This window comes from Peromyscus californicus, unplaced genomic scaffold, assembly GCF_007827085.1.
Source record: "Peromyscus californicus insignis strain IS unplaced genomic scaffold, ASM782708v3 Scaffold_4__1_contigs__length_199733344, whole genome shotgun sequence".
Taxonomy (NCBI): Eukaryota; Metazoa; Chordata; class Mammalia; order Rodentia; family Cricetidae; genus Peromyscus; species Peromyscus californicus.
In genome coordinates, this window is record NW_026294562.1 from 105,619,208 (window position 1) to 105,642,770 (window position 23,563).

Genomic DNA, 23,563 nt, shown 5'->3' on the forward strand with positions numbered 1-23,563 from the left:
CCTACCTCGAGTTTTCTGTCCTTCGGCTTATGCACTGGTGCAAGTAGAGGTACTCCTGAGGCGCACTGGTGGACAAGGCAGGCTGGGCGTGGCCTGCCACGGGGGGCTCAAACGTGAACAGAGTGGGCTGGCTGGAGTGCGAAGGGGCGGAGGACTTCCTTTCCCGGAGCAGGTGCTGAGTGGAGCCGCTGAACTCAGCTGGAGAAGAGCGGGAACCATGACTGGCTGAAGAAAGGTTTCTCAGGGAGTCTGTGAAAAGAAGAAAGAGCTCTGTGAGTGAAATAAGGGAGCCGGCGGTGGTGGTGCACGCTTTAATTCCAGCACTTGGGAGGCAGAGGCAGGTGGACCTCTGTGAGTTCAAGGACAGCCAGAGCTACACAAAGAAACCCTGTGAAAAGAAACCAAAATAAAACAACAACAACAACAACAATAATAAAATTGAACAAACAAACGAAACAAGGAAAGGAAAGTGTCCTTATCCTAAAGACAATAGTCAGAGGAAGAGAAAGTATTCTGAAAGAGACAGCAATGTGGCTGCTACATTTTCTCCTTCATACACTCGTTCCATCTTGCCAGAGAGACAGGTTGGGCTGCCTGGCTATCTTGGCTGAATGGGAGATGAACTATACCTCTGAACTGCTTAGGAGTAGCCTGAAGGCCTACCCCAGAGGGGGTTTACCTATTCACCTCCAGGAGAGTGATGCTGCCATTAAAAAGATTAGACTCTGGATGATGCTTCCTTCCTGTCGGTGGCTCCTGTGGGAAGCAGATGAAGTCTGGAGTGAATGTATATTGTTGACATGGACCCCAATGACTGACCCATAAGAATGGCAAAGCCTTCTTCAGGTGAGGCTCAGAGGCATGGCAAAGCTTTCCTGTGGTCTAAGTAACAGTGTTTATGAATAACTAACCAGTGTGTGCAAAACTGGCCAATGTGTGAAAAAAACTCACAACCTCAGCTTCCTCCTCCTGGACAACTGCACCCCAAGACTGCTTCCCTACAGAGACCTCCTACCTAGCCTAACTTCACCTCCTGTGTTGTACATAATAAACAGGGCTGAGTTTCTGGTTTGTAGGTGTCCGTCAGAATGAGCACAACCCACCAGATCCCAGATTTCTGTATGGCTGGTTGGCCTGGAACTTATGTGATAGGTTAGTTTCTAACTCAGAGAGGTCTGCTTGCCTGGACTCCTGAGTGCTGGGACTAAGGGTGTGCGTCATCATGTCTGGCTGGCTAGCCTTTCCTCATTGTCACCCCAGTCAAGGTTTCTAGGACCAACCTGTGGAGGGCATGACAGGTTCCTGCTGTTATTACCCCCCTTGAAACTTCTGGCTTTGCTAAATGAGACATTGCTTACCTAAGACTCACTGAGTAAGGTCCAGAACCGTGCCTTTCTGCAATCATGATAAAAGCACAAATGAATACCATGCTGTCCCCTTCAGACTAGACCCCTGCTCATCCTGGTACTCTTCCATGTCTTCCAAGGACAGCTTTGTTCTCTGTTCCCCGATTTTCTCTTCCACTGGTCCTTCTTTGTTTCTTCTTATCTCAAACTCTCCTCTGTTATATTAGAAAGGAAGTGAGGTATATAGGACAGATAAAGGCTTAGAGTACTACCCCCCAAGCATTATTCATTGGGCTGGCTCTTTAAGCCCAGTTCAGTTTCCTAAGTCTGACCTACTTCCTGCTTTCTCTCCACACATAAGCAAAGCAGATGGAAGCATCCTCAGTCTGTGAGCACAGCAGCCTCTTTTGTGGTTCTTTGTTTCCCCTTATGCCACTCCTTCATCCTGGGTTTCATCTCTACACTTCTAGCAAGCTTATATGAAGACTTCAAGATCCTGTGTAGATGCTACATTCCCACAAAAACCTCCTGATGCTTTTTTTCTTTCTGGGTGCTGCCAGGTTTCAGCTCATGCTTCCTTTACATCTGTGGTCACTCTGCTTTCTTGCTCTTGGTTTCTGAGAAGTGTGTCAGTGAGGTTATTGCTTATACAGTCCCAGCATTTACCTGATAAAGTCCTATGAGAAGGTTCTCAGTCCATAATTATATAAGAAAAACATTTGGTATTTAAAAATTCCAACAGTCAAACTTATGTTCTTAAGAAATAAAGGTATAAAGATATAAATAACTTCAGGTGATGTGTTAGGTAGGGAGGAATATTTTGGGGATGACGGCTTTCTAGTTATTCAAATTCTATCAGAAGAGACAGGTTTTTTTAGCTACTCTTCATTTGCTGACCTATTTCAGGCTGTACCACCCGAATGGCCCAAGGCAGGATCACCAGCTCATTAATGCTCTACAGTACTAATTACTCTCTAGTCACTCTGAATACTGGAAAGGGCATCTTCTGTCAGGGCAGAAAAGAGAAAGCCAAGGAGCCTCTGGGGAAAACTGCTCCACGACAGCTGTATTGATCTCCAAAATGAATTCCTATAACAGGTCTCGTAGTGACCTGGATGTTTGTTAACAGAATCAATGCATTTATTATTCCATTAGATTTGCGAAATGAACTCTCTAATGGTGGATGAGAGGAGGTTTATACAGTGCACATATTTACATGCAGCCACTCACATAAACACGTAAGATGTAAAACTTAAGAAGAAACAGCCCAAATTGCCCACTAACTAATGAGTGGCTAAATAAAATGCGACAGTCCACACAGTAGACTTTTAGACATACAAATGAATGAAATACTGATACACACTATTTTGATGAACCTTCAAAACAATGTACTTTGTAAAGGAAGCCAGTTGTAAAAGATGAAGACTAGACAGTATAATTTATGTGCAATGTTTGGAACAGACAAATCCACAGACAGAGAAAGCAATAAATGTTTGAGACTGAGCTCAGGGTAGGGGTGAGGGGGGCAGTCAAAAGGGAGAGTGGCTGCTAATGACAATGAGGTTGCTTTTGGAACAATGAAACATTTCTAAAATTAAGGCTGTGGAGATGCCTGCACATCCATATAAATACACTAAAACCCAGTGAACTGTATGTTTTATAGGTGAATTTAATAGTATGTGAAATAAATCTCATTAAAGATTTAAACATACAGTTTGATAATTTCTCAACAAGCTAAATACACCTATGTCCTCTAAAAAGTTAAATCTATATGACCCAGCAGTCTCACAAGTAGGTGTATGTCCTAGAGAAATGTAAAATTATGTCTATAAAATGAACTTGTACAGAAATATGTTCAGGGCCAGTGAAATAGGTCAGTGAGTAAAGATGTTTGTTGCCAGTCCCGGCAACCTGGATTTCATTGCCAGGATCAAGCTTTACCCAATGAGCTACCATACTAGCCCCAAATCAGAAACTAGATTGTCATAATGATTGTATAACTTGTACACTTTAAGTGGGTTATAAAAGACCACGCATTCTGGGTATGGTAACACATATCTTGGAATCCCAGGAGTTCAAGGTCATGTTTGGCTAAGCAGTGAGCTTGAGGCCAGTCTGGGATATACAGTGAGATTATGTCTCACTCAAACATTAGAACAAAACAACAGAAAACAAAACAAGACCACACACACACACACACACACACACACACACACACACACACACACACACACAAATCCCTAGCAAACTATGAAATGTGGGCAGAGATTAACAGCAGTCTAATAATATATACCTGTCAGGCATAGTAGCTCATGTCTATAATCCCAGCACTTGGGAGGCTGAGGCAGGAAAATGACTGAGTTCAAGGCTAGTGTGGGCTATATAGTGGATTCTAGGTTGTCTCAAAAAAATAAGGCCAGTCATGGTGGCATACCCCTTTAATCCAGGCACTAAGGAGTAGAAAGCAGAAAAATCATGGTATGTTTGATGCCAGCCTGGTCTACACAAGTTCCAGGCCAGTCAGGATTGCACAGTGAGAACCTGCCTCAAAATAAAACACAAAGCTCATCTGACCTTTATTTTTCCTTATTTCCTTTCTGAAGTGAAAACTGAGCACTTGGTAAACAGTCTTCACTAGAGTGTTATATACTTGAGTAAGAGACATTTCCCTCTTTTCTATTTTCATCATCCCATATTCCCTCCTTTATCTCCTTCACCCCATAATTAGAGCAGGGCAATATGACTTGGGGACCCCAGTGAGTTGAAAATCCTTTCTAGACAGTGCCCCTCATGTCTGGATAGGAGTCAGTTCACCCAGACCCCAAGTCTGGCTCTGCCATCAATCAGACTGAGATCATGCCCAGTTTGGAGCTTTAGTTCCTGGCTTCGGAACTGGCAGGATAATACTTGGCCTACAATCCCTACGTTATGTGGCTGTTTTCAGAGTCGAGGTCAGAGTGTGAAAGCAGATCATGCACATACATAAATTGTTAATAAGATTTCTTTTTATTGCCTGGAACCTTTGAAGAGAAGAAAGTACGGTACAAATAAAGGAAAACATTAGACAATGTATGGCTGGGATGTTTTTGGTATGAGATGGACATGTTGTTGCAATGATGTGTCCTGGGTGGTTAGGAAGGTCAGTAACACAGCAAGAAGAAAAGGGAGGTTTCCAGACTCCTGGCCTGGCTTCTATCTCTAAGTCTAGACTAAAGATAACGGCTGCAAATGTCTGAGTCAATTTGTTTTCTTTTAAGCAGGGTTTTATTTTTTTCCTTTTCTTCCTGGCTTCCTTTTAGGGATCGACAAAATCACTCCCCTTCCTTTCCACAATCACCCCTGGGAAGCCTGCCCAACAGGCAAGTACTCCTCCCACCTCCTTACAAAACTGCAGTGTAGGAAAGCTCAGAGGGCTTAGTGTAAGAGCTCTGCCCAGGCCAGGCCAGCCATCAACAGGCTAGTGATAACAGGAGCAGGAAAGGAGAGCTGGCAGGGTTTTCTGGAAAAGATGATTGGCCATATAATGACCAGTTCCCTTATCTGAATGCCCTTTTTATCTATATCCCTTCTTTCCAAATAATCTGCATCCCTAAAAGTCTCAGTGGGTCTCAGAATCCAGACACAGGGAGACCAAAATACTGGAGCCTAGGCTGGACCCAAAGCTTGTCTCTCTTAACTCTGAGCTCTGTGGCTTGGACATAGACGGGTTAGAGATCACTCTATAGGAAGCATTTAGCATAGTACTCATCCCTTCTTACTGTGAGACCTTGAGAGCACCAAGAAGGACGAGTTTTGAAAACAGAACTGTAGAGGATCCTAGATGGTGAGTATTCCTATTATAAAGCTAACTAGAAAACCAGATGGGTAGAGAACTAAAAAGATGCAGGACCACTGACAAGTGTGAAGGGAAAACCAGATGGGTAGAGAACTAAAAAGATGCAGGACCACTGACAAGTGTGAAGGGCAAGACTGGATGGACAGTTCCCAGTCATTTGAACTCAGAACCACAAGCTTGAAATTATTTACAAAGGCATAATTCTGAGAGCCTTTTGATACATACCATAATTAGGGAAGTAATTCCTAACTATAAGGGCTCCACTGAATAGATAACCTTATTAAGTGACAAACAGAAGATTCTCTGGAGTCCAATTCCTCCTTTGCCACTGCTAGTCTTCCCCAAATCTTTATTTACAGTTCAAGGAATGGTGGCTCAGAGAAGGGAAACTACTTGTCCAAGGCTCTACAGTGAGATCAGAAACGAACTGTGGAATTAGAATTCAAATCTCTTGGTTCCAAAGAAAGTTGTATCACTATGAATGAGGTGGTATTCTCCATAGTGTGTGTATCTATAAGAAGTCATAAGATCTGACAACCAGAACACTGGCTGGCTGGAGGGTTGTTTTGCTCCAAGTTGATGAAATTCCTCATATTTGCGCAGTAAGTAAACATCTGTTAGATCAAACTTAAAGACTACTAAAAATAATTCTCCAAGTTCAAAAATATGTTTTCTAGTGTTTATAATCACCATAAAGCAGAGGAAGTTGAAAGAGGTGGCAGAGACCTCTTTCAGAAACATGAGCTCCCAGGAGACCTTTCTGTGACTACAATTCTCTAACCCCCTCTATGGAAAAATCTGAGAAAGAACATCTCAGTGCTTAAGACAGCCAAGTCAGAACATCCTGACCTTGGCGCATATGATCCTGAGGTATATATTAGCAGAAATTGATTCTGTAAAATGCACAGGGGGAAGGCGGAGAGCGGCTGTAGCTTAGTGCCGTGGCACTTGGTTACATATCCTTAGAGAACTCTTTGCCCCACAGTACCCCCCTTAGAGCCACAAATGCCTTGCATCAGGCCTCTGTTTGGAATTACTCAGGCCTTTCTTCCCATCTTTCACAGTACTTAATTTCGGTGTATATGTTAGTTAGGAATTCACAAATCTGCCATAAAACAAGACTACAAGCTTTAGAAATCAGGCTCTAGATCATTGTTTCTCTGACAATGCTTAGCACAGTGTTCCAGGCCTAGCAAAAGCTTGGATTTGGATAAGAAATCAGTTGTCAGAATTTTTTCCTCCCTGGATCAGCAGAATGAAAGAGCAGCCCTAGGTTCCAAATTCTCTCTGGCTGGAAGCAACTGTTTTCACTGTGTGAAGTGTTCTGGGCTGTGTATGTTTCTGGTTTTGGACAGTAAGTTTTATTTAACTAGGCACTGTCCTGCTCATTTGAGAGTGGCTGTGTTAACAAGCTTTGCTCTCACCTGACCAAGCACACCTACCTACCTTTCTCCTGTTTCTTTCTTGGGGGCTTGGGTTGGTTAGGGGTCCCTGTTGGAAGGTAGTTCCCTCAAAGTGTTCCCTCATACTTGAAATAAAACTGTTTTTGGGGGTAGGGTGGGGGAAAGAGTGCTGGGCATGGAACCCAAGGCCACGTGTGTTTGCAGCCACTAGAATGAAACACTTATCATTTTTGGGAGTCATGAGCATTTACTGTAGGCACTATACTAGAAATCGCAGGTCAGTCTCAAAGGGTGGATCTTATCCTTGATTTATGAGCTCACACCACAGAAGCAAAGAGCTCATTTATATTCATGGGAGTACTTCCAGCCTCCCCCTAAGGAACTCTGGGAACCCATTAGTATTCCTGGGGGGGAATCAATCTATCCATTGGGTACCATAAATTCAGATTTTAGGAATGCATTTTGAACCTTGAAAACTTTCCACAAAAATACAAAAAAGCATTAGCAATACTTAAAGCTAATCAACTTGGTAAAGGGGAGTTTTTGTCCTTTCACAGTGACTCTCACTAAGACAGTCTGGCAACTGGTGTAAACTCCAGTGTCAGACATAATTGTGGGAGCTCACTGAGAATCATTAGCAGTGGGATAATTGAACAATAGCTTAAACTGATCATTTGGATGTGGGGTTGGGAGTCTAAGAGCTCTACTTCCGCTAGGGAACTAGGAAGCATGCAAAAGCATCTGAAGGGAAACACTGGCTTCAGGAGAGGCAGTGTGATGTTGGGGAAGGTACTTGAGATTTGGAGCCTGAATCTTGGTGTGCTTGCTATGAAACTGAGTGAGCCTAAACTTAATTTGTAAAGTTTGTAAAGACTGCTAAAGTTTTCTAGAAAGAAACACCCATAGTCCCTGCACATAGGTGCTCTAAAATCTCCCTCAGTATCTCATTGTAGGAGGAATCTGGTATGGAAGAGATCTTGAACTTCTTGTTCCCAAACTTTCAGTGCTTGACTAGACAGGACCTGTCCCGGGGTGTAAATGTAGTCAACTGGCCTTTGTGCGACAAGGCAAGGACTGCAGGCACGAGAGCTTGGTAGGACCCAGTTTGCAGCTGGCAGCTCTTCCTTAGCCACTGCCTCTATTCTGCAGCCACAGTCATCTTCTGCTGCTACCGCTCTAGCCTCCCTCTCACCCCTCAAGTCTTCTCTTCATGTTCTAGCATCTCTACTGTTTTTCCACTAGTGTCCAAAAAAGGAGAGCTATATTTTTAATATGACCGGGAGGGCAAACACATTAATATCATATGTACTACAAAGACCTATCATGGCTTGTGGAATGCTAGTTCCATTACACCGTTAGATGTGAGGCAGGGAGAAGAGATGAGAGGCACATGCTATATAAATCACAAAGAACTGCAGAGATATCCAGCAGAATTAAAAGCACAACTATTTTCATATGACTAATCAAACTACAGCAAAGAGGCCTTTCCTCCCACCAGACTTAACCAGGTTTCTAGTCAGTCCTTATTACCAGGTCTTATTCACCAAAGCACTTATTGCTACCATTTACTCACTTTGTTTTTCATTGTCTCTTTCTTTTTCTTTTTCTTTTCTTTTTTCTTTTTTTTTTTTTTTTTGTTTTTTTGAGACAGGGTTTCTCTGTGTAGCTTTGCACCTTTCCTGGAACTTGCTTTGTAGACCAGGCTGGCCTCGAACTCACAGAGATCTGCCTGGCTGGGATTAAAGGCATGTGTCACCACCGCCCAGCTCATGGTCTCTTTCTAATAGACTATAAAAGCTCCTTTAGAGGTTTGGACCCTACATGTTCTGATCACTTCTAATGCCACAATGTGGTGGTCATAAAAACATGCTTTTGAGCTGGCATAGTGGCACATGCCTTTAATCCCAGAACACAAGCAGATCTCTTGAGTTTGAGGTTAGCCTGGTCTATATACTGAGTCCCAGACTAGCCAGAGATATACAGCAGCGAGACCCTGGCTCCTAAAGTGGGCAGCACAGCTGATGGACAATCTGGCTAGCCAGTCTTCTGTATCCCTTCCTCCCATGTTCACATGGGGGCTGCACCTGTGAACTGTTCTCGTCATACCAACATAGGCCTATTTCTATGAGACATGGGACTTGTATAACAGAAGCCTTTGGCTGGAGAACCTGCACTGACTGGCTGAGGTTGTCTTAGCCCTACATTGCAGCCCAGTCCTTTTTCTTGCCTTCTCTTCTTTACAGGTGTGAGGCCAGCAATCTATTCTTGGGTGTTACCAGCTTCTTGCTCTCTTCCTGGACTCCTCACAGTAATTCATCTAGTAATCTTTCAGGATATCTAAACTTTCATAAACACTGAGTAGACAAAATAGTGTTTGATAACCAAATGATTGCTTCTTATCTACCCATGGCCAAGTTTCCCAGCTAGACACCCAACTGTGTTGATACTAACACGGACTCTAGAAGGTATGAAGACATCTGTCCTGAGTCTGAAGAAACTGAAGGTACTGCTTAGGTCAAAGACAAAAGCTGGATCAAGTTGAAATTACAGGTCTCCAGAATTCTCTGGGATGTCTTGAAGGAATAAAGGGAGATTAGTCCTCACTAAAGAATGGAGATAATAGCCAGGCAGGGGTGGTGCATGCCTTTAATCTCAGCACTCAGGAGGCAGAGGCAGGTGGATCTCTGAGAGTTCAAGGCCAACCTGGTCTACAGAGCTAGTTCCAGGACAGCCAAGGCTACATAAAGAAACCCTGTCTTGGCCGGGCGGTGGTGGCGCACGCCTTTAATCCCAGCACTCGGGAGGCAGAGCCAGGCGGATCTCTGTGAGTTCGAGGCCAGCCTGGGCTACCAAGTGAGTTCCAGGAAAGGCACAAAGCTACACAGAGAAACCCTGTCTCAAAAAAAAAAAAAAAAAAAAAAAGAATTACAATCTGGAAGATGCTTAGAACACTGCCTGTTATATAGTAAACTCTAGCAATTTGTTGTTTTCACTGTTAGTAGTAATGCATTTAAAGAGACACTTGCCTAGAATGAGGAAGGCTCTGGGTTTGATCCCAAGGACTGCTAAAACATAAAAACAGACACCTTGGTCTCTGAACACCCAATAACTGAAAAGTATAATGCACTTCCAATCAAGAATGTTAGTAGTCTTTATTTGTTAAACAAACTAATCATATGCAACAACAATTGTCTTAAGTTTGAACAAAAGAGAGACAAGAGTTATTTAGGCTACTACAGATTTCAAAAGTAGCATGGTATTCAAAGGGCTGTCATGAGCTAGGCTATTGGTGAGCACTTGTAGTCCTAGATTCTTGGAATATGCTGAGGTGGGTAGGATTACTTGAGCCCAGGAGTTTGGAGACCAGCCTGGGCAACATAGTAAGACCCTGTCTCAAAAACAAAGACAAAATAACTACAAAAACAACAAAGAAACCAGAATAAAATCACATGAACAGCAGCAACAACAAAAACCCACAAAAGCTATATGAAGACCATAGAGAAGACAGCAGAAATGTACTAGCCATATATACAACAGATATTTAATATGTGATTATTGTGTATTAATATTATCTATACTCCATTTTGAGGAGATTCTTAGTCTTCATAATAATCTTGCAAAGAGTTTTTTTTTATTTTACTGATAAAGATCAAAATTGAGGCACAGAAGTAAGCCAACTTAACTGACATGTTAAGACTGAACCTACCAATATGATTCTATGATACTGTGTATGAAGTAGGCTTTCTAAGGGCTGGGGATATAGCTCAGAGGTAGAGTACTTGCCTAGCATGTAACAGTATCTTGGGTTTGATACTCAGAACCATAAAAAAAAATCTGTTAATGCATACATGTGTATACAATATCTTTTGTTTCTGAGACGGGATCCTCCTGTGCCACCATGTGTAGCTTACACACAGGTATTTGAAAATGCAGGGTGCTGTCATCATCAGCATTATTTGGAACGCTGACTGAAAGGAAGACCCTTGCGTTTTCATTCTAGCCTTGCTAGTCAGCAGCATGATCTTGAACAAACCTGCCCCCCCCTCGTGACCTCTGGATGCACTCTCATTTGAAGAGTCAGAACTAAGCACTCTCTTAGGACCTTTCAGGATCTCCTACTCCAGAAATCTCACATCCTATCCTACTTGTTCCCTTTTGTCTTGGCTCGTTGTTCTGGATAATGCGTTTAACCAATTAGCCATGAAGAATTATGTTCATTGTCCTCATCCAGAAAAGGGGTGCGGAGGTGGTAAATAAGAAAACAGTAAAGAAACGGTACATATATTAAATAAAATTAAGGTTTTCTCTGTTTTTTTAAAATTTTACTTTCATACCATTGTTTCAATATTTAGAATTTCAGTTATTTTGGTCTCACTCCTATGAATAACGTTAGAATTTCTTTTTTAAAAATGTGTATATGGGTGTTGCCTGTGTACCACATGCATGCCTGGTGCCTATGGAGATCAGAAGAGGACATCAGATGCCCTGGAACTGGAGTTACAGATGGTTGTGTGCTACCATATGGGTGCTGGGAATTGAACCCCGGTCCTCTGGAAGAGCAGCCAGTGCTCTTAACTGCTGAGCCACCTCTCTAGTCCTGAAGTTAGAAATTTTAATGCTCCTTTCCTATTCCAACAGTGCATTTCTCAAAACAACATTCAGAAATGAGTTAGAAGTGTTAAAACAAAGTAGGGTACACAACAGTTTTCAAAGTTACAGCCAAACACTGAAGCTAAATAATTTAAGTGAACTGTATCAAGATATCTATTTCTACTGATGGCCACATGGGGCTTGATATTGAAGCTAAATTCAGAAACATAATTTGAAAAATGAAATTTTCACATTTTATATTAACCTAATTAAAAAAAAGATATAATTTGGCACAGAGTTAGCCATTGTTCAATTAATAGTATGTAATCTTGCTAAAAAGGAGGCAGAGCCATCAAGAAGAGTCCAAGCCAAGTGTGGACTATAATACCAGCACTTGAATAGCTGAGGCAGTCAATCTGAGTTCAAGACCAGCCTCAGGTACGTGCTTCTCAAACCCAAACAAAGAAATGGTTTACAAAGGAAGTTTGGCTGAGAGTATAAAAAAGCAGGTACTCCATGGTACAGGCTGAATGAGTAAACAGAACAGAAACTGAGGCATCACTTAAAGCTGTGGGCTGCAGAGTCCAAGAGGAAGAGGAAACATGTGCAGGGAAGCAGAAGCAGATTTTCTTCAGAAATTCAGGTGCTCAGACCACTGGAAACCCAGACATCTTCCAGTGGGCAGTGAGGCTGTGGGCAATGACTTAACGTCTGGGAAGACTCTGACCTGTGAGAAGAACTAAATTAAAAACAGGACAGATCCATCCTAGGTGAGACTAAAGACTGCAAAAAGGTTAAAGTGCAAAGAAAATAAGGCGAAAATTTCAGGGTTGATCCTAACTAGAACAGAGGAATAGGGCCAGAACTCAGCCAAGGGAATGAAGGCTCCCTAAGAGCATGGATATCATGCTGGAGCGGTGTGTGTGTGTGTGTGTGTGTGTGTGTGTGTGTGTGTGTGTGTGTGTGTGTGTGTGTGTGTGCACTGAACTTGATGGTGATGTTCAGCAGCCTGGAGCGGTGTGTGTGTGTGTGTGTGTGTGTGTGTGTGTGTGTGTGCACTGAACTTGATGGTGATGTTCAGCAGCCTGGGCATGAGTGCAGAAGCAGAGGTAGGGACCAGGTCATCTTGACACTTAGCAGCATCTTTAAAGTACTGCTTCCGAATGCTTCCATTCTACTGATGAGTTTAGGCACAGCCTCTGTTTTTTCATCTGTGTGCTTTTAGAAATGGCCATTTAAAAATGGGGCTGCCTCTTTCTCTTCCTTCCTTCCTTCCTTCCTTCCTTCCTTCCTTCCTTCCTTCCTTCCTTCCTTTCCTCTCTCCCTTCCTCCCTCTCTTCCTTCCTTCCTTGCTCCTTTCCTCTCTCTCCCTTCTCTCTGTCTCTCTGTCTCTGTCTCTTTCTTTGTTGGATTTGATTTAATATTTTCTTTTTTTATTTATTTTTGTTTTTACATCCTGACTGAAGTTTTACTTCCTTCCTTTCCTCCCAGTACCCCATCCCCATCCCCATCTCCTCCTCCTCTTCCTCCTCCTCCTCCTCCTCCTCCTCCTCCTCCTCCTCCTCCTCTTCCATTTCTCTTATGAAAAGGGGCAGGCCTCCTATGGATATCAGTCAGCTATGGTATATCAAGTTGGGGTTGCCACTTTTTTCTTTTTGGTTTTTTGAGACAGGGTTTCTCTGTGTAACAGTCTGACTGTTCTGGAACTCACTCTGTAGACCAGGCTGGACTTGAACTCACAGAGATCCGCTGAGATTAAAGTGTGTTGCACCACTACCTGGCAGGGGCTGCCACTTTTTAATGGTGTCAACTATGGGGAAGTATCATCTAGTAGGATTGTGATTTTATATACACATAAGAACATGTTAAACACATGTACATACACAGAGAAGCTCTAAATAAAGTGAAGTTCTAAAATCTGGTCACATTTAGTTTTGTAAAATCAACTGTATCCTCCTTCTGCTTTTCATTTTGTTGTTGATTGATAAAAATTGTTCTTACCTTAGTACTGATCTAAAGGTCTGTGTTTTGAGATATCTACCACAGCTAGTATTTTCACACTGTGTTTCAGCCTTTGCAGGAAAGCATGGGAGAAGAGCACTAGGTCGTGCTCAACTTGTAGCCACTGACTGTCTCCCTTGAAATACTCAAATCAACTCCTATTCTCCCTTTTCAGGTGTTGTGTTCCATGTAGGATCTGGTTAAAAAGCAATGCTCAAAATAGTGTTTAAAATTACTTCCAGTTTACTGTTGAAAAACATGAGATCTATACATTGAATCAGTAACAAAATTGGAATCTAACATTGAGACTTTGATTCCCAATTTAAATCCTGGAGAAACGATCATATCTTTGTCGCATTCAGAATCCTAAGAATAACTATCTATAACTAGATGTTTAATCAGACTCAAGATTTTCAAGGACCCAAGATGACAACTTAATACAAACACCACTTACCACTAAATACAAAAATCTAGTTCTATGTCTGGTCCAAAATTAAAGTTAGACTGAACTTTGGAATCTACTCTGGCAATTCAACAATCATTATTGCCTTCCTTCATTATGGAGAATCAGAAGTCCTCCATGAATAACAACAAAAAGGAGGTGTGGGAGCAGGGAATCTCAAGTTATAGTTGGGAGCTATCCAAAGCTGCTGGGGCTGAGAATTTGGGACCAGACTGCTCCTACCTCTCAGTCTGTGGGTTTTGGCAGGTAACACTAGACTTAATCTATGCTGGCTGGCTAGGGGGTGAGGGGAAGTGTCTCGTATAAATAGACAGAGCAGGAAGAAGGATCAAGGCTTAGAATGGAGAAAGGGGTCATGTTTTTCCCAGTCACCTTTTCCTCCTCCAGAGTCTGGACTTCCCTGAAGGTCAGGGCTGGGGCCTGTTCCAGGACAATGCAGTAAGTTCTATGAAGATTTATGGAGTTTATTTTCAACTCAAGACCTGTTCTTTGAGTAACTAGACCCAGTTGTAAACAAACAAACAAACAAAAATAAGCGAAAGACTTACAAAGGAGATGTGATACTTCAGAACTACTTAGAACAACACTTAAAAAAAAAAAGACAGGGATTTCAAATCTGGCTGGAAACTGGTCTGGATGTTTATTTTCCTCATTGTCTGAGTGGAAAAAAAGGGTGGGTGATTGAGACAGCAGCCTCCGCCTCTGGGCTGGGGCCTGGGTCAGTCTCCACCCTGCTCTTTGCTTTGCTCAACAGCTGGTTGCAGTCTGGGGAGATGCTGCTTCTCACCTCCCACACTGGCTCTCAGCTTCCAAGAAGGGTCCCAAGAGAAGCTGGGAGTCTGAGCTCAGAGAAATAGCACCAAAAGGTGGTGGTGGTGGTGGGGAACAGGGCAGAAAAGGCCTCCCAGGGATAAGGGAAGGAAGGACGTCTTCCTTCCCCACCCTATTCCACTCCCAACTCTCCACTCTCCCACCTACTTTCAGCATGGGGTGGCGGGGGAGGCATCTGTGTGGACAGCAGCTCTCCCACAGCTCTCTCTGCTGTCCAGCAGGAACAGGGGTTCTAGAGAGGAATGAGCTGTTTGAAGACCCCTTAGTTTGAAGACATTCTTCTACAGGATGCTGAATATTTTCCCAAAGCATTCCTGTGAGTGTTGTCTGACCCCAGATGGAATCTAAGACTTGAAATATTCTGCTGGGTAGTTGGGAAACTCAAGGATTACTAGAGGTTTAAATATTTATAAAACATTTTGGGGGACAGCCTCATCAATTTTGTAGTAGAAGAAAGGTGGGGAAGAGATAAAAAGCAGCTAGAACGCTGGGGATTTCATTCCACGGAATTAGGCTAACTACTGCCACAAAACTCGTGTCAAGGAGTAAAGAAGGGAAAAGCTAATTCCGTGGAGAGGATATGGAAGAGGCCTTGGCTTCATTTCAAAATCTTTACCAGTTGCAGAACGGGGCTTTGGTGAGCTAAACTCCCTGAGCTCAAATTCATTTATAGAGGCTTGCTGGCTACTCTGAGACAGCACGTTAGTCTGCTAATTTAGCTGTCAGAGGTCACTGTTCATGTATAATAGCACTGCGCTAGCAAAGTAATCAGCTCCCAGTGACTTATAAACGTCCTGCTGCTCCTCTTTCTGGATGCCTGTTTTGTGACTTAAACGCAGCTATGCCAGACCTGTCTGTGAAGACTTTAGAAATGAGAAGGAGTCATCAAACATGGCCTGAGGATGCATAAAAGCCCTGGAGCTCAGCCCCAGCACCTCTGCTTTCAGGCCAGGCCACTCAGTGTTCTGAAAGGTCCTTATCCCCACTCATGCAATAGGAATAATGCCAGCTGCCCCTGTCTATCTGGCTTTGTCTCAAATGAGACTACAGAAGGGTTTGCTGACAGTAATGCTCTCTAAAAATGGTAGATATTTAAGTTACACTCTGTTTATCTTGTTCTATAGATATAAAAAACATCTTTACTTTATTATCATCGTCCTCACTATATGGGAAGCAGTGCTTGGCAGCTACTGTTCCTACATGTTTTCCTGATGTTTTCTATATCTGGCATAACCTTCCCAACAACCCTGTGATGCATCATTTCCATTTTCAAGATGATAAAACCTTAAGAGGTAAAGTTATGTATTTGATGTCAAATAGCAAATAAACATAAGCCCTGGGTTCCAGCACAGCTGACCTGCCAGATTCCACAGTAGCTCTGTGGGCAGCAACTGAGAAGTACACGAAGTAGGAAGGGGACACAGGAAGGCAGTCCTCAGCTTTCAGGATTCAAAGGGGAGAGGGGTAAGAGCTTTCTTTCCTAACATTGGCTGACTCCTCAGCACATGAATAATTCATCAAAGCTTTCTGCTGAAAGCTGGTTCTTTTTGTACGTGGTACATCTGGTCGCGGACAGCTGCCCACGACTGGCCACCAATGTGAGGATCCAGACTAGTCTACTGGTAAACAAAGCTCAGAGTAGTTATCTGCTTCCTTATGTTAGTTTTGAAGGTAATTTTGATTCCTAGGGAGGGAGGGTTTTAATTTTGCATATATACACAAAACAAAAGTGGACCCTACATACACAGTATGAAATCTTTTGGGCATTTTTCTTTTCTTTCTGGAGTATTAGCCCAGGTTTTCTTTTAAAAGGAGCTCTTTGTCAGGCTGATGCCTTCTCCAGCTTATGTGAATATTCAGACTCAGTTTCCCTCCTGGTATGTATGGATCCCTCAGGTTTTATACTAGACATTTTTGGCTGAAGAATGTGAGGAATTGCAGGGTAGCAGTAGAAAGAAGAATCTAGGGGTGGCAAGAAAGTTGGAGAGAAAAAAAGACAGACTCCATCTGTTACAGAAGCTCTTCCAACCAAAAGTAAAAAACAGAAGTGTTCAGTGGATCCCATCACACCCATCATGGGGAAGTGGGGAGGTGCAGATAAAGGAAAAGCAGTGTCTGCTTGAAGGAGGCTCCCATGTGGAGGACTCTCTACAGGGTCAGGCAGTAAGCAGGTGACCCAGACATGGAGAACAGTGTGCACAGTCCTGGGGAACATGCAGATGGAGTGCTGCCAGAGACCCGTGGTTTGCCTCAGGAACCCACAGAGAAGCAGAAGCACTGGCAAGAACAGGAGACTAAGACTTGGCATCAAGCAACACTTGCTCACAAAGCTCCAGAGTAGAGATCTGAACCAACGAGTCTTACTGCAGCCTACAGACATACCAATGGAATCTGGGGACTGGACTGCTGTGAATACGGCTCTGTTTGCTGTGAATCTGTTGCTCTGATTGGTTGATAAATAAAATGCTGATTGGCCAGTAGCCAGGCAGGAGGTATAGTATAAGCAGGATAAAGAGAGAGGAGAGAATTCTGGGAGGTGGAAGACTGAGTCAGGAGACGCTGCCAGCCACCACCGCCATGAGAAGCAAGATGTAAGATACTGGTAAGCCATGAGCTACGTGGCAAGGTATAGATTTATAGAAATGGGTTAATTTAAGATATAAGAACTAGATAACAAGAAGCCTGCCATGGCCAAACAGTTTATAAGTAATATAAATCTCTGTGTGTTTATTTGGATCTGAGCAGTTGTGGCCCCGGTGGAACTGGAGATAACTCCAGCTACACTGGACTGAAGTCCTAGATGTCATATATTCTAGCCCACAGACAGACAATTTGAGGTGGTAAGGAGTGACACCTGAGCCAGCTGTGGGACCCCACATGGAGGGGTCAGCAATGCCTGCAGTCTCTTACCCAATGCCAACAGTTTTTGTTCAGTTCTGCCAGATATTCCTACTCCAGGAGTTCAGGGACAAAGAGACAGAATATCATTTATAATGTGGTGTCAACCCTAGCTGAAACTTGAATCCTGGATGTGTCATTTTCCAGCTGTGTGACCATGGGTTGAAATTATTGCTGCCTACAAGGATTACTATTCATTTTTAGTAGGGATTTATTTAAAGTCTCTATATTCAGAGCATATTTGGCAGCTATTATTTCTTTTTATGGCTGCTGAAGGTTAGGTTGAAGCAGTTCAGGGTGCTCTATACCTAAGGTGGGTGTTGATGCCAGGACACAGGTCCCAGCAGGATTGCTGAGCCACATGAAAGAAGTCTCAAGGACTGATGCTAGTTGGGTGGCTCACTGTACTGAGCCCAGGTCAGGAGTGGGTGAACAGAAAGAATGTTTAAGTGCTGTTGATCTGAAAGTACTACACAGGGAGGACAGATTACTCACTGTCCTTATTTGAAAACAGAGCTAGGTGTGGTGATGCACAACTGTAATCCTACCACTTGGGAGGCTGAGGCAGAAAGGACTGTAAGTTCAAGGCCAGCCTGGTCTACAAAGCATGATCACAAGAGAGAAAGACAGGAAAAGAGGGAAGGAAGGAAACAGGAAGGTAGGGACAGAGGGAGGAAAAATGAAAGAACGTGAGGGAGAAAGACAGGAAGGCAGGGAGGGAAAGATGAAAGAAGGAAAACAATAGAAATAGAGTGATTAAATGATACAGGCTCAAGCAAAAATGGATGATAACTTCCTGCTTCCCCTCAGCCCCAGCTCTCATCTATGGGCACTTCCTGGTCAGATGATAACTTCCTGCTTCCCCTCAGCCCCCTGGTCTCATCTATGGGCACTTCCTGGTCAGATGATAACTTCCTGCTTCCCCTCAGCCCCCTGGTCTCATCTATGGGCACTTCCTGGTCAGATGATAACTTCCTGCTTCCCCTCAGCCCCAGCTCTCATCTATGGGCACTTCCTGGTCAGATGATAACTTCCTGCTTCCCCTCAGCCCCCTGGTCTCATCTATGGGCACTTCCTGGTCAGATGATAACTTCCTGCTTCCCCTCAGCCCCAGCTCTCATCTACGGGCACTTCCTGGGTTTTATAGCTATAATCCACTTAACTACTGAAGGGTTGGTGAAATGGCTTAGCAGTGAGAGTGCTTGCCATGCAAGCCCAATGACATGAGTCCTAGAATCCACAGAGAGGAGGAAGGAGAGAATCACCTTCACAAAGTTGGCACGTGTCCTCCCCCATAATAATAATTAAGAAAAAGCTACTTAATTAAAATATAACTCACTATGTAACTTGATCTTGCAGCATACTAGAGTCTCCTATGAGAAGGAAGAGAAGCCTATTGTTCTTCTTAGAAAGATCACAAAAAGAACCTCAATTCTATCAGAGACAACTATGATGCTGCTCTGGTAATAAAACCACTAGACATCTAATAAAATAATCTACCTTCAAAAAGAAGCTAAATGAAGGTGTGGCAGCACATGTCTGCCATCCCAGCACTTGGAAGGCTGAGGCCAGCTGTGGTGACAGAGTAAGTACCTGTATTAAAATAATAATAATGATGATGATTAGAAACTAAAGTTGAGCATGGTGGCACCTGCCTAATCCTCACACTTGAGAGTTGAGGCAGTAAGGTCTGAGAGTTGGAGGTTGGCCAGCCTGGGCTGTATAGTGGATTCAAGGCTAACTTAGGCCACTCTTGAGATCCTGTTTCAAACAAAACAAAACAAAACTTAAGGCTTAAGGGAATATATCTTTTATTTTACTTTTCATTTTTATTCTCTTTTTGAGATAGTCTTGCTTTGTATAGCCTATGAGAACTTGAATTCACTATACAGCCCAGGCTGGCCTTTAACTCAGTCTTCCTGCCTCTGCCTCCCAGGGGCTAGGATTACAGTCTTGGACCATTATGCCTGCTGTTAAGGGAATTAGTTATTATTATTAATAAACAAACACTTAACTCTGACAAAATAGTCACTTATCTGTCACCCTCTAAACATTGCCCATTCTCATTCCTTACTTACTGATAAAATTGGGATAATTAATAGTTCCATCTATTTATCATTCCTTTATGTTTGGAACCTTTAATTATCCAACTCCTTCTAGTTATTTGTAAAATATCTAACATGTTATTATGAATTAAGGTTACCCCAAAGGTATAAAAGCAATCTCATTCATGATCACTACTAATCCTACAAAACAGCTCCAAGACTCTAAAAATTAAAAAAAAAATAGGACATCTTAAATGAAAATTTAAAGAACACTGAAGAAGAAATTAATGAGGGCACACAAAAATACAAATACATGATCACATATTCAAAGCTTGGATAAATTAATAGTTAAAATATTCATACTACCTAAAACAATTTATAGATTCAATGAAATTCCCATCAAACTATCAATGGCATTCTTTACAGAACTAGAAAAAGAATCTTAAATAGTCAAAGCCATCTTGGAAAAAAAAAGAACAAATGGAGACATTACAATACCAGTCATACTACAGAGCCATAGTAACCAAAACAACATGATACTGGCATAAAAACAGATGCACAGACCAATGGAATAGACTAGAGATCCCAGAACCAAACTCATATCTTCATCCACTTAATTGGCAGCAAAGGCACCAACAACATATACCAGAGAAAGGACAGCTTCCTCAGTAACTGATTCTGGGGACTGGCTGTTCACAGACAGAAGACTGTGACTTGACTTTTACTACAAATGTAATAACTAAAATGCTTCTGTACAGTAGTGGGAACAGTGACCAAAATGAATAACCTAAGAGTGAGAGAAAACAGGACTAGTGAGATGGCTCATTCAGTAAAGTGTTCGTTTTGCAAGTATGAGTATGAGGACCTGAGTTTGGGTTGACTGCACCCATTTAAAAAGCTGGATGCAGTGATACATGTCTATCATCTCAGGACTGTATGGTTGTTTTGTCTGCATGTATGTCTGTGCAACATATAATGCCTATGGAGACCAGAAGAGGGTCTTGAGTTAGACTGTTGGTTAGTGGCCATGTGCGTGCTTGAAATGAAACCCAAGTTCTCTGGAAGAGCAACCAGTGCTCTTAACTACTGAGCCGTCTCTCCAGTCCTGAAAATCATATTATTTTATGTTTACCTAAAATTACATATACGATATAATATATGTGTTCATGTGTGTATACATTAAATAAAGTTATGCCACTTAGGGTGATACTGCATTCCCTCAAGAACCATAGCCTGTCGGGCGGTGGTGGCGCACGCCTTTAATCCCAGCACTCGGGAGGCAGAGCCAGGCGGATCTCTGTGAGTTCGAGGCCAGCCTGGGCTACCGAGTGAATTCCAGGAAAGGCGCAAAGCTACACAGAGAAACCCTGTCTCGAAAAACCAAAAAAAAAAAAAACCAAAAAAAAAAACAACAACAAAAAAACAACCATAGCCTATTGAATAAAGACCTCAGTACTGAGCATAAGAAACCTTGTTTTGAGTTGTTGTTCAGGAGAGTCCAAGAAACTCATCAAACAACATAGGCTACTGCCATTGCCCTTGGTTACCTACCAGAATTTAAAGAGAAGCCCTTATTTCTGAAGACTCCACATACTTTAGACACAGGACTTAGAATCGAGCCAGAGAAGGCTGGCGGCCTCCTGCCCAAGGACTAGCTTTTATAGTGCCAGAAGGTGCTATGCAAGCTGCCAAGGGGTAAACAATCGACCCCCATAAGCTCAGAGGGTGGCACTGTTGGGAGGTGTGGTTGGAGTAGGTGTGACCTTGTTGGAGGAAGTGTGCCACAGTGGGGGCAGGCTATGAGGTTTCTTATGCACAAGATAATGACCATTGTCTGAGACCATTTCCTGTTGCCTTATGATCAAGATGTAGCCGGCACCATGTCTGCCTGTACGTTGCCATGCTCCTTGCCATGATGATAATGGACTAAACCTCTGAAACTTAATCCTGAGTGAGACAACCCAGACTGAGAAAGACAAACATGGTTGTACTCACTCATAAGTGGATATTAGCTGTAAAATAAAAGATAACCATGCTACAATCCACAGCCCCCCAGAGAGGCTAGGTAACAAGGAAGGATCATGGGGGGAACACCTAGATCTCCCTGAGAAGGGGAAAAAGAAGAGATTTCCTGAGTGGACTCAGGGCAGATGGGGGAACATGAGCAATCAGGTTGGGGGGGGGATGGAGGGGAGAGCACTGAAAGAGACTACTAGAAAGGGGGGATATTTTGGGGTCAGGTAAAAAAATCTGGCTCAAGGGACTTTCCCAGGAATCTATAAGGATGACCTCAGCTATGGCTCCTAGCAATAGTGGATGCGTAGCCTAAACTGGCCATCTCCTGTGACCAGATTGGTGCCTAACCTAATTGTAATCAGAGAGGCTTCATCTACCAACTGATGAATGATGCACACCCACAGCCAAACAGTAGGCAGAGTTCGGGGAATCCTGCAGAAGATGAGGAGGAAGGAGTGTAGGAGCCAGAGGGGTCAAGTACACCACAAGAAAACCCACAGAATCAACTAGCCTGGGCTCATAGGGGCTCACAGAGACTGAACAGACAACCAGAGAGTCTGCATGTGACTGACCCAGGCACTCTGCATATATATGACAGTTGTGTAGATTGGTCCTCTTGTGGGACTCCTAACAGCAGGAACAGGGGCTGTCTCCCACTCTTTTACAGGCTTTTGGGACCCTACTCCTGATACTGGGTCACCTTGCCCAGCCTTAATACATGGGGAGGTGCTTAGTCTTACTGCAACTTGCTATGCCATGTTTTATTGATATCATGAGAGACCTGCCCTCTCCTAAACAGAAATGGAGGAGGAGTGCACTGGGGGTTTGGAACAGACAGGGGTTGGGGGAGGAACTGGGAGGAGAGGAGGGAGGGAAAACTGCAGCCAGGATGTAAAATAAATAAATAAATAAATAAATAAATAAATAAATAAATAAATTTATTTATTTAAAGAAGAAGAAAAAAAAAAACACGATCATGGTGTGTCTTCACAGCAACCGAAACCCTGGCTAAGACCACAGTCCTACCCAGATATGACAGGTAAGGTATCCCCAAAGGTTCAATAGTGGCACTTATATCTTGAGGGCAATCAACAGCTGTCTAATTGGACATAAAGCCCACTCATTAAGAGGGAATTCATGCTTGGTACTGTGAACCTAGCCAACTACAAATGGCTGGTGAGGCCACAGAACCTAGAGAACTTAATACTGCCACTTTTCCAAATGTGTGTGTACGTGTGTGTGTGTGTGTGTGTGTGTGTGTGTGTGTGTGTGTGTGTGTATGTGTGTGTGTGTGTGTGTATGTGTGTGTGTGTGTGTGTGTGTGTGTGTGTGTGTGTGTGTATTTTGTTTGTTTGTTTTTTTGAGACAGGGTTTCTCTGTGTAGCCCTGGCTGTCCTGGAATATACTTTCTAGACCAGGCTGGCCTTGAACTCACAGAGATCTGCCTGCCTCTGCCTCACGAGTGCTGGGATTAAAGGTATGCACAATCACCGCCCAGCCAAAGTAGCATAATTTTAACTGCATTCTAAGTACTTATCCTTTTACCCACAGATAAGTGCAGTGCTCATTTAAATAACTTTTTTTTTGTAGTAAACAGAGAACACTGTAGAAAGCTACAACTTTTCAAAGTGAAGAGAACAACTGACTGGGGGTGTCCAGCCCCAGTAGATATATCATTTTCCCCCTCTCTCCCTCCAACTCTTCCCATGTCACTCTCTACCCCTTCTCTCAAATTTATAACCCCTTTTCTTTAATTATTGTTATGGGTGTGTGTATAAATATAAATACAACTTGCTGAGTCCATTTAGTGTTACTCATATGCATATATTTTTAGGGCTGACTGCTTTATAATAGATAACCAACTAGGGAGCTCATCCTTGGGGAAGACTGATTCTTCTTTTTGCTGTGGTCATTATTTACCTGTAGTTTTCATTTAGGGTTGGGGCCTTGTGAGGTTCCCGCATCCCTGCTGGCATGTCAACCATGTGCTATCACTATGCAGGTCTTGTTTAGGTGACCATATTGTTGAGATTTCATGGCTGCAGCTTTCCTGACATATAGAGAAGACACTATCTTGAAGTAGATGTTCTGGTTTCTGGCTCTTGCAATCTTTCTACCCCACCTCTTCTGTGATG

At 43.0% G+C, this 23,563-nt stretch overlaps 1 protein-coding gene across 1 annotated transcript in view; it reads right to left on the reverse strand.

Annotated features, from left to right (window-relative positions):
• Positions 1 to 23,563, reverse strand: part of Gab2 (GRB2 associated binding protein 2) — a 156,919-nt gene that overhangs the window by 25,634 nt on the left and 107,722 nt on the right. The window contains exon 3 of the mRNA XM_052713659.1: positions 6 to 249. Coding sequence (XP_052569619.1) covers positions 6 to 249 — 244 coding nt within the window. The remainder of the gene's footprint in view (positions 1 to 5; positions 250 to 23,563) is intronic.